The 12,592-nt window shown below is 35.4% G+C and overlaps 1 protein-coding gene across 1 annotated transcript in view; it reads left to right on the forward strand.

The window, feature by feature from the left end:
- The window catches only part of LOC145994662 (zwei Ig domain protein zig-8-like), a 621,183-nt gene that overhangs the window by 474,676 nt on the left and 133,915 nt on the right, over nucleotides 1-12,592 (forward strand). Inside the window, exon 2 of the mRNA XM_083130785.1 lies at nucleotides 4,456-4,640. Within this exon, the coding sequence (XP_082986911.1) occupies nucleotides 4,456-4,640 (185 nt within the window). The remainder of the gene's footprint in view (nucleotides 1-4,455; nucleotides 4,641-12,592) is intronic.

The raw sequence follows: 12,592 nt of genomic DNA on the forward strand, positions 1-12,592 counted from the left end.
AATGGTACGGAGCAGAGGCAGTCTTATGAATCGAGACTGGACTAAATCCGTCGATACATGGCGAGACGAGCCGGACCCTGTGCCCAAGTGGTTAGCACATCGCGCTGCGACGCCAAGGGTCCCGGGTTCGAATCGGGCTTGGTTGTTTGTGAATGTCCATTCATCAATTTCGTCATTTCATCATTCATCCCCATCTTTGCAAATTAGCCAAGAGGCACAAAACGCGAAGTAAAATAAACTAAATCAATCAATATGGCTAGACGAGACCTTGAATGAGACAGACCCCTGTAAAATCGATATGTCACTGAACGTGCGACATTCTAAGCCTCACTCCAGACTTCTATAAACTGTAATATTGTAGTACTTTGCTATGCAACTTATATAAAATGCATCAAGTAGCAATTAATAATATCTTGCGTCGAGTGGATTTTGCCTTGCAGACCTCCTGAAATGCTCAGTTTTTGTTGCTGTTTAGGAACAATGTCCACTCATGGTCGTGTGGGTATATGAGGGAAAAACATAACTTATAATGCTCTTGTAGAATCATCTTTACTCTTATGGAAGTCTGTAACAGTAAGTGCATCCTTCAGAGCACGCAAAAACAAATGTTACTCAAGAGAGCGAATTTATTTCTTCTTGTTGGGCCGACTGCAAGTAAAAGAAATACAGGGTGTCCACAAAGTCCTGCTACCGTTACAATGAAACTTAACTTCTAAACTATATGAGATAAATACACGCAGTTTTTTGCAACTTGTTCTACATCTCTCAAAGTTTTATTTACAATTACAACAATTCAACCTGTTCGAGAACTTCTGCAATCCGTGTTTCTTCTCCTCATTGGTCTCTAGATGTGAGGGACCTTTTGGATAGACATTTCCCTGGGAGATGGATTGGCCGTAATGGACCAATCTCCTGGCCATTGCGCTCGCCTGATATCACTCCCTTGTATTTTTTTCCTTTGGGGGTACTTCAAGGATCATGTCTACGAAACCCCTGTTCCAGATCTTGTCACACTTCGTACACGGATTGCAGAAGTTCTCGAACAGGTTGAAGTGTTGCAATTGTAAATAAAACTTTGAGAGCTGTAGAACACGTTGCAAAAAACTGCATATATTTATCTCATATAGTTTAGAAGATAAGTTTCATTGTAACGGTAGCAGGACTTTGTGGACACCCTGTATATATAAATTAAAGCAGATCCGCACATAATTACATGAAGGTTTCCATAGTCCCCGACCCCAAATTCATCAAGAGGGATAACACTCTGGCATTCCTAAACCCGGAGGATTATTATCACGTGTGTTTTCCACGTGTTTCTATCCTGCAATTCACCCTTGACCATCCTTAACAAATTCCTTCAGGTACATCTTAATATTGTCAATTCATCTTCGTCCCGTAGAACTGTTTACGCCAGGCTTCGCAATAAGAACCCTGTAGACCTTTCTATTCTCACACAGGCGTGCAACATGGACTAGCTATCGAAAGCATCTTCATCTAAATATTATAATTACATCAGAGGATGAGCACAGATTATGCAGTTCAATATTATTTATATTTAACCTTCTCCATTCAAGATTTTATTTTCAAAAACTCATTTTTTCCCCTCTTTTCTTTTGTGTGCTGACCGCGTTTCACATTCATGCAATACTACAACCATAACTACTGTATGCCATAATTCGTTTGCCTCCACCCCTCGAAAATATTTGGATTATTTTTCTCGTCGTTCTGTGCCTGACATTTTCAACGATTGTCTCCGCAGCCTGCAAAATTCCTGACGGAAACACGTCGACGTGGAGGGAAGAAGGAAAATTCATTGTGGCGCCTTCCAGGGGCGACACAATTAAATTGTCAGGAACAAACCAAATTGATTAAAGGTTAGGACTGACTTCAATTACCTCACACCCTCCCAAATCTCCCCCCTTCCCCAGCACCAATCTTCCTTAATTCTTTGAGTAACAACAAAAGCTGTTTCTTTCCACCATTTTTTTTTTCAACAGAACAGATTTTGAAGATATATCTTGCCGACTGAGCAACGTGTGTTGGTAATGAGTTTATTGTATTTGCACTTCCCTGCTACAATCATTTTTTTGTCAGGGTTTCTAACTTTTTAAAAAACATATAGACTTTTTCGCAACCTTGTTCTTTCTGAAGTAATTTGTATTGTTCGTTCCTTATTCGAGAAAATTTATTAGTGCATAATTTTTATCATAGAACCTCCCTGTGCATTATGTTCGAATCGTCTTAATTCGGCTTTTGACCACTACCACGTTTCGGCGCTGCTATCGCGTATTGGCCGTAGGTTGAACGTTATTTACCCTCCCCCCGTCCTCTTGCGGACACAAATGCACACGGAAACGCGCCCCTCAACAATGTGTTGTCGGAAGCGTTCAACAATACCACTCGTCTCTGCATGTAACGATGTGTGATCGAAGAATCTCCCTATTTTAGAGTTTTGAACTCTCTCTACTAGACAATTCTATACCCGTCGCTGAAAAATTGATTTTATTTTAAGTCAAGATTTAAATCAGGTGGTAAACCTATTTTTTAAAATCACTGATATAAATAACTTTAAAAAATAATTTACAGAATAATGTATTTTGTAGATATCAGAATCACTTTTGGTGGAAGTACATTAATCTCATAATTATTGAATGGTATTATAGGGGAAGGTCGGGTAATATCGGACGCCTTAGCATTTTTCAAGATTTCATTCTTTTGGACAGCTAAAATTAATTGAGTTACACATTGTATGAAACTTCCTTTTTATTCCAATCCATTCCTTAAAACACAGTGTTCTAAAAATATGAACAGTTAATTTATTTTGCGGTTTCCAAAGTCGTTGTTGTTTTTGTACTTTTGATATTTGGAGGGTGATATCGGACAGAAACGGCATGTAAGGAAAAACTTGTATATTGACTTTATTAGGATTTCTTTCCCTGCTTCCACATGTTTAAATCTATCCCTTAATATGAATTTCGGAACCGAACATCTCTCACTTGCTTCCCTAATTGTCATTTCCTTAGTCATTACTCTCTGTATAGCTTCTTTCATGTTGCTCTCTTCCTATTTTCCTCGAATCTCTTTCCATAGTTATCTAAAACAAAGCACAATCATAAGAATCCACATCTCACTGATCATAAAAGATTGTCCGATACCAGCTGCGACCTCTTTGTCCGATACCACCCGAACGACGCGCCATCAAAAATCAACAACAAAACGAGCATTAACAAAACTAGAGAAATTTGGATCGTACAACTTACAGCGTAAGTGAACTAAAAACCTAGTTTCACTTACTTCAGATGAAGTTACTAGTCAATGAACTTATCTCCGTGCAGGAAGAAACACCAGAAACTTAACAGAATGTACCGCAGCTCACAAACGGCAAGGCTTTGACTTTCCATATGGTAAGGTCCCACGTCTCATAATTCAGTGAATATACCAGTTGCATGACAAGTTCTGCCTCAAGGAGCAAATGCTTGAAACAACTCTTGTCCGATACCAGCCGCTGTCCATTACTTCCCGACCTTCCCCTATTAGGCTCTGAGAAAGGAAAGGAAGGAAACAAAATATATGTGCTGATGGGGTGAAGCTCATACGAAAGGAAGTGTAATATGTAAACTGTAATCATAGTAAAATTTCTCTTGATTTAAAATTCAATAATTTTTATGGACAAAAATTGCAAACATTTTCTGTAGAATAACATCAAAAATACTATTCATGTTAACCATAATAGTGTAATTACCATTAAACCGTAAAAATGCCAAAATTCAGCTACGAAGACTGAAAAATATTTTAAGTTAACAATTAGTACATCCAGAATGTTTTATTTTTCACTGGAAGAAAAGTTACTGAAATTATTATAGTATTATTAACACACTCAACAAACATTTTCATAATAGGTTACAGAATCAGAAACAGAAAAATGTATATTACATATCATGTTTCTATTTGCTTTAATCAAAATGTTCAAATATTTTACAGGGCTGTAACGAGAAAAACATATGTCTATATGTATGGTGCCAAAAACCACACATGGAATTTTAAGCGTGTTTTTTTTTAAAAAAAAAAAATGAACAGAATCTGATTTGACTTTAAAAACTCACCAAAAAAGATTTTTCTAGTAAAATCATGAATTTTATCCACCCTCTTTACAGGTGATGTTTTATTATTTCTGCCCAAATATGCTTACAAGAGTAGGTTAGGCAGGTCACGCTTTGATGCTCTTAAGGTCCTGCATTTTCCATGTGGTTCATCGAAAGGCGTGGCCTGAATTTCATGTCTGTCTCTCGGGGCCCTGCAAAATGCATAAAATCAAGTTTTCTGACAACACTGCCAGGAATGCCCAGTCTATAACCTCATTTAACTCCTTTCCGATCGTAATTTTTATGCGAGTAAAGTGATAAGAAGTTTGCACACAATGTGCGATAATAACATTTCTTTCTTTCCTTCATGCAGGATCCACGAAGCACGGTGGGCCCTACTACACCCCCCACGAGGAAGGAGGCGAGGAGGATCCCCTCATGAGCCCCACCCCTGGAATGGGGCCTTACTTCGATACGTCGGCGTCGAAGAACACGACCGCCCTGGTCGGCAAGACGGCCGTGCTCAACTGTCGAGTCAGAAACATAGGCAACAGAACGGTAAGTACAAGAAAATGCATGAGTCATCATTGTTTCATGTACGAACGTATGTAACATGTTCGAGCTGCCATTACTGTATGAAGTGCGTAAGAGTTGGACGATCATCCAAGGGTGCGAAATCATTGAAAACTGGTGGAAGGAGAATCCCCCTCCACCACAAACATATGTGTATATTATACGATATACATATTTGTAATGTAATACAATACAATGTAATGTAATGTAATACAAGTAAAAATAACTCAATTAAAAATATATTATTATTATTAGTATTATTAATACTATTATTATTAATTACATAAAGTAAATTAATTTGTTACTTTTGATGTTGCAAAGAAGCTAATTTCTTTACCAACTGGTTAAAGATGATAATAAATTATGAAATTGTACAAGTGTTCAAGTTATTATGTGCACGTTTTTGTTTAGTTTGTGCTCTACACAAATTTGTGTGTGTTTTCGATATTAATCTTAGTAAAGTTTACTTGAAATTATAAGTAATTGTTTATCTTTTGCTTGTTATAACAAAAACTTTCCCCCTCGCAAATTTTTGGTGGGGGAAATCCCCCGTCCCCCCAGCATTTCACACCCTCCAACCGTTTGCATTACGTATATTATGGAAACGTGCAGCAGTTTTGTTGTAGAACGATTTTTCTGTGCAATTCAAGCATCTGTTTGTTGTTGGCTAGGTTCTGAACCAATGCTTCTCTCTCGCAGAAGTGTTTGTCTGTTTGCAAGTGTGTCCACTTAGATTTTGCAGGTTTAGTTTCACATTAGCATTTATTGAATGTTTGCATTGGTCTACTATACAGGGTGATTCAAAAGTATGTTTACATTTTAATCAAAAAGCATGCTGTTGACAAAATTGACAGCGCTGCTGAAAAGTACTGTAGAATAGAAGGCAAACTCAGTACATTTCAATGTGGTGGCCCTGTAAGTCTAGGCATACAACCAACTCTCTTGCGTAGACCGAAACAGATACTCCAAGATAGCTGGTGTGATCTCCCCTGATGCTGTGTCAGTTGCTCTATAGTGTTGATCTTTACTTGGTACACGCTAAAATTAATGAAACCTCAGACAAGAAAGCCTTGGGGAGTCAGGTCTGAGAGCGGAGCCGCCCACAGTCTTGGTGAGTCACGACCGTTACGCCAATTGGGGAATGTGTCAGAGAGGTAGTCCCGAACGATCCTGGCAAAATGGGGCGGTGCATCAACTTGTTGGAAAACAACAGTGTCTCTTATCCCATCTGAACACCATTGATTAGCGATAGAAGGAAAATGTAAAGAATTTTGAATCACCCTGTATAGATGCGCTAGGAAGATTAAAGGTACTTACAGTCTGGTGCTTCTTCATTAGAAGTGTTGTACAGTGTTTTGAAAACCGTATATTTTATTTCTCAAAGTAATGAATGGTATTTGTTAGGTCTATCATAAGGGTATTTTTGTCAACTCTTAGACCCAACTCTCACAAAATTAAATGTAAAAAATTATATTATAGAATCACATCAATATTTGTTTCCAAATTGTTTACACAAGACCTTTTATTGGTTGCAACTTTAAAATGTTTATTAGTAAGAAATATATAGTATGAATTCAATTATAACTACAGTAAAACCTCGTTAATCCGGACTAATAGGAGGATAAGTTAACCGTTTTAACGAAAGTCCGGATTAACTGAACTAACCTAAAAGAACAATAAAAAGTGCATTAAACTTATTTTTTAGCAACAAAACACGTTTATTATGGTGTATTTAAAGGGCTTATGCCTAAATACACTATATAGTCCAGTAGAAAGTCTACGGGAAACAGAATTTCATCAGTGGTTGACTGCTTTTTCCTTGCATTCCGCTTCTTTTTTTTCTTTTGCTTTTTTCCTGCCTGAATTAAGCGAAGTCCGGCTTAACGAGATTTTACTGTATTACAATTGAATTAATGAATGGGTTGAAATTTTTTGGGTGCTTCGGCATATTTGGCATTTTATATCCTTCAAACTATAGGAGATAATTCCCCTTATCTACATCGTTATCTGAAAGATAAATCGAGAAGGATTAACTGTGCCGGGCTGAAAGAGGACCTGCACAGAACATACAACACGTTAAAAAGGCAAGGACACATTGAAGTCTTCCTCAGAGGCAGTGTAAAAAGCCCGCTCTACTCAAGAAACAAACAAACGTTACTTATAACACCTTCATCATCTCCCAACATGAATGGCAGTTGTCGGGAAGATGGAAAGTTTGTCTGAGGACATTGCAATCAGCACATTCAACAAGGATATGCCGAAACACACACGGCACATAGGAGGATCCAATCCTTACAGCAAATGGCGATGCGTGAGATGACTGTGTCCAATGCAAAGCCAAGTTAAAATGACCTCTTATGACCTTAAAATGAGGGGGAACGCCGTATACTGATGGTGGGCTTGTTCCGGTGTACAATCCGTGGCCTGCCCTAAGTTGAGCCCATCCCATTATTTCTACGAGAAATATTTCGTATATATTGATGCGTTCACTGATTCTTCAGCGGATACGCAGGATCTTACTGTGAACGCTGTTGGACTCGGATGAAAGAGCTTGAGGATTAGGTTTATGGTCCCCTTACAATCTCCCTTATCAACCCATTGGCCGTGACGTGGAAGGAAACAGGGGATGTTATGCGTCGACCAACTCACCTCTCGATCAGGCAGTCCGGCGTAGACGTCGGGTATTAGATTCGTGTTGTACTCCAGCGTCCGTGAAGCCCGCAGCCTTCTGTTGCAAACTCATAGAAGTAAAATAATCCACACGAAAATCCAGCGTTGTTACAGGATTCATTACGTAAGGTAAAACAACGGCCAATTTGTAGTATAGGATACGCTGCCGCAAATGACGTCTCACTTTAAACCCAATGCTCTTTCTTTTGTACTTATTGCTTCACCTTTATGGTTAACTCTTTGCACCAGTAATCATTTTCCATAAGTTTGGCTTCTTTGTTGCATGCGAATTGAATATATTTTACTGGGGTCCGGAAAAAAATGGCGTATTGGTTCAATAAGCAAGATTATTCGCTAGATTGAATCGAATGTTATGTGGATTTAATTGAAGGACTTGTGTAGTAAGATTAAGTAGTGTTTAGATTATTATCTATTGTGATAGAAAAGGACAAAAGTTGATTGATAATAATCAAATCTATTACAATTTAAGACGTTCAATATCCCATTGGATTGTATTAGAGATGTGCTTTAACTGTCTCGTTTATTTATCATAATGGATCAAAAGGGAAGCAATATTGTTGAGGACGGACATAGTGCTATATAATATATATATAATACTATAACCAGTGATAATATTGATATAATATCATCTGATTCAAAACATGAAGAAAATGATGTAAATGATGTCATGGACATTTCACACAAAGTAAATGGGCCGAATAAAAGAAAGAACAATACAATACAAAATGAAATGGGTAACAAAAGTTCTAGGATGGAACACATTACCAATCATGAAGAAAAAATATACCAGTATGACATAGATGCCAACGAACCTTATTTAGTGATAATAGAAAGTAGAAACTAACAGTTAGGAAATTTGCATCCAGTTAAAGTTGGATATATGTTGATGGATAATAATGTGAAAGTAAAGTATGTAGATCAAAGTGGACGAAATAGAGTTCGAGCATTATTCAACACGTCACAAGAAGCTAATAACTTTGTGAAAAATAAAGTGTTATTAGACAAGTTAGGAGTAAATGCCAGAATTCCTCAATCTTTAGTGGAGAAGGAAGGCCTTGTGTTTGGAATACCCACAGAATTTGAAATGCAGTATTTGGAAAGCAGTATAGAAAGCCCAGTGCTAGTGACTAAGATGGACAGAATGAAGAAGAAAATATGGCGGAATGATGGGTCATTTAAGCTTGAACCTACTCAAGTCTTATGTGTAACTTTTAAGGGGACAGTTTTACCACAATACATAGCAGTTGGAAAACAAATAGTTGAGGTAGTGCCACGTGTGAAACCAGTGTTGCAATGTAATAGATGTTTCAGATTTGCTCACACAGGTCAACAGTGCAAGGGTAAAAAATTGTGTTATAAATGTGGCCAAGATTATCACGAAGGAAACTGCGAAATGAGTGAAACATGTATAAATTGCAAAGGAGATCATAACGCTTGCAACAAAATGTGCTCAAAATATCAGGATGAAAAGCAAATTCAAATTATTATGGCCGAGAAAAACATGTCATACTATGAAGCAAAAGGTATTGTGACGGGAAATAATTAAAAAAATATATCATGTGAACAAAAAATTAAATTATTTAGGGATCAATTTCAACATGAAACTGTTCGAAGAAGCGGATTGGAATTCCCTCCCATCAAAAAGAGTTATGTGAATGAGAAGAATGCACCAACAAGTGATAGTTGCAAGGAGGGCAGAGAGAGTTATTGTGCGAGTTTTGTAACTCAAATGGCGGAACAAAAGAAAATAGCAAAAGAGAATAGTGGTCAAAAAATGAGAGTACAATACAGCAAAGTTGTTACATCACCTCCAAAGAAGATTATGAAAACGGCTACAAGACGTATTGTACAACTCCCACGGGAAAACAAAAAGGATGTGAACGTGGATTCTTCATCCTCATCAGACACAGAAAAAGAACAAATAAAATACAAATATCCAGTATATTTGAGAGAATCCCCTTATAGTAAGCAAGAACAAGATATGGACAATATAAATTGCAGAAGATATTCGGATCGTAAATCAGTTTCTTGTAGACAAAAGGAAATATGTCAGTCATTGTTGGACCTTTTACCAGACATGATTGAATCAGTTCGTGATTTAAATTATTCCAGGAAGAAACAGAAGATTGTAATTTCAATGCAACAAATTATAGGAAAGATAATTGCAATATTACCAGAAAGTTAAACTTGTAGAAGAGGATCAATAGGTATGTCTTTTACAGTGCAATGGAATATAAATTCATTTACAGCTAGAAGATTAGAAGTATTACAAATTATAGATGAGCATCATCCAGGTATATTGAATTTGTCCGAATTTCGTGGTAGACAGCATCAATATTATCAAATACCTCATTACGAGTTAATATCTAATTTACATACTAAAGATACAAGAGGCGTAGGTTTATATATACATGAAAGTATAAAATTTAAGAGAGTAACATTACCAGAATCATTAAGGTTTATAAAATTATTTAATGTAGAATTAATAGCAGTGAAAATTAAGATGAACACATTAGAGTGTACAATAGTTTCAATTTATATTCCATCGAGTTATAAATCTCAACATATTAAAGTAACACACTTTAATGAATTATTATATTATGTCCACGACAATGTCATTATCACAGGTGATATGAATGCTCATCATGAAGCATGGGGTTGTAATTATAGAGATGCATTAGGATGTAGTATTTTGGACTGGATTAGTGATCGATCATTACATTTCATGAACGATGGGTCAGCTACTCATTATCCATGGAATGGTAAATCACCAACAGCCATAGATTTAACTATTGTGTCAAATAATATAATAAATAAATTGTTTTGGGAAGTAGATTTTGTGAATAGGGGTAGTGATCATTTGCCAATTTTCATTACACTGTTAAATGATGCACACTAAGTACCTAAAATATATTCATTACCAATTAGAAGGTGGCAGGTTAAAAACATCGATTGGGAATTATATTCTATAATTTTGGACTCTTATATCTCAATGGAAGATATTAAACAGGAACAAAACATAACGTGTCAACGTTATTTACAATTAATAACATATGCAATGGATATTGTAGCTAAACGGAAGAAAATTAATAATAAAAACAACTTTCCTACTATAATTTGGTGGAATGATGAGTGTCAAGATGCAAAAGAAGAAATAATAAGATTGTCTGAAATATTTGCTGAACAACCTTTGCCAAATAATTGGATAAATTTAAAACAAGTAATTGCTAAAGCAAAACGTATCTTTCATAAAGCAAAAAGGCAAGCATGGGAAGAATTCTGTGAATCATTATCACCATCTGTTAAAACAAACACAATTTGGAAAAAAATAAATTTTCTTAAAAAAGGACATAAAACTAGAGTTTCACCTATAACAACAATTTGGCAAGAACATTTTGAAAAAAAGTCTACACCTAGTTATGTAAGAAATAAAATACCCGAGATTATAAATAATATAAGTTCCAGCGATGAAATTTATTCAAAAATAACATTGCAAGAATTAAGAGAAACTCTAAGTAATATAAAATCAACTGCTCCAGGATACGACGGAATAACGTATGAAATGATAGGACATCAATCGGACAATGCATTAAAAGTACTTGTAATATTTATAATAATATTCTGAGAAGTGGAAATGTGCCACAAAACTGGAAAACACATCTGATACTACCTATACTTAAATCAACTAAAGATCCGAAAGAAGCTGAATGATATCGACCTATTACGTTGGCTCCTACAATTGAGAAGATATTTGAAAGATTATTATTAAAAAGATTAGAGTGGTATTTTGAGAAAGAACAATATTTTTATCCCTATCAGTTCGGTTTTAGGCTAAACAAGGGTTGTATTGATGCATTATCAACATTAACATTGCATGTTCAAAATGCAATGTATAAGAAACAATATACATTTTCTCACTTTATAGATATACAAGGTGCATATGATAGCGTTGATCCTCATATATTAGTTGATATGTTAAATCAGACAAATACTCCGAAAATAATTATGAAGATAATATGGAACTTGATGATAAATAGGAAAATATTATTTTGGTTTCAGGACACACTTAGTGGGCCCCGTACCACTTCACAAGGATTACCTCAGGGAAGTCCACTGAGTCCATTATTATTTAATATATATATGAGAGGAATATTTCAATTTCATAATTCTACAATAAAAATAATTCAGTATGCAGACGACTTGTGTATATTAGGATCATTTTGTAATCCATATGAAGGTATTCAGAAATTAGAAAATAATTTTTATAAAGTGAAATGTTGGCTGGAGAGAATGAACTTTATCATATCACAGAACAAGTCAGCAGCTGTATGTTTTAATAACAAAAGTGAACATAAATATCCAAATACGTTGACACAAATTGCTGGTATTCCATTTCAAAATAAAATAAAATATTTAGGAATTAATTTTGATAGAAAATTAATGTGGATGGATCATATAAGGTATTTACAAGCTAAAGGTGAAAAAATTTTCAACATGTTTAAAATTTTAGGAAATACTAATTGGGGTGCTCACCCAAGAATAATGCTTTTATTTTAAAAAAACTTTTTTAGGCCTAAGCTAGAATACGGATGCAGCATATATGGAAATACTACAGAAAGAATTCTATCTAAGATAGATAGTTTAGAAAGAAAAGTCTTGAGGAGATCATTGGGTCTCATGAATTCAGCTCCCAATGTAGGAGTTTATTTAGAATCCATAGAAAAACCTTTTAAGTATAGATGCAAATGGATTACAAATAAATTCGTTTTCAAGTGCTGGGAAACACAAGAACATCCAGTAAATAAACTTATGCAAGACCAATGGATTTTATATCAAGAGAACAAAATAAAGGGACAATATTCAACTTTCCTACAATGTAAAATAGAATTTCAAGATTTATTTTCTACAATAATAACGCATAGCAAACATCCAATTTATGAAATTTCATATGATCAAATACCGGTAAGGAATGTTTCATTAACAAGTTATGCAAATATTCAATTATATTTACAAAATTGGGAGAATTATAGATTCATATACACAGATGCATCAAAAAATAAAGAAGTAGGATGTGCTTTTATTGACTCTTCAAATGGAAATATTAAAAAGTTTAGACTACCTGGAGAGTGTTCTATTTTCTCGGCAGAAGCATATGGAATATATCGTGCATTGATGTACATTAATAATATTCCAGATAAAAGGATATTAATATTAACAGATGCTAAAAGTGTTTTGTACAGTGTGCA

The sequence above is a fragment of the Lepisma saccharinum genome, chromosome 11 (assembly GCF_977018435.1).
Source record: "Lepisma saccharinum chromosome 11, izLepSacc3.1, whole genome shotgun sequence".
In the NCBI taxonomy this organism is placed as follows: domain Eukaryota; kingdom Metazoa; phylum Arthropoda; class Insecta; order Zygentoma; family Lepismatidae; genus Lepisma; species Lepisma saccharinum.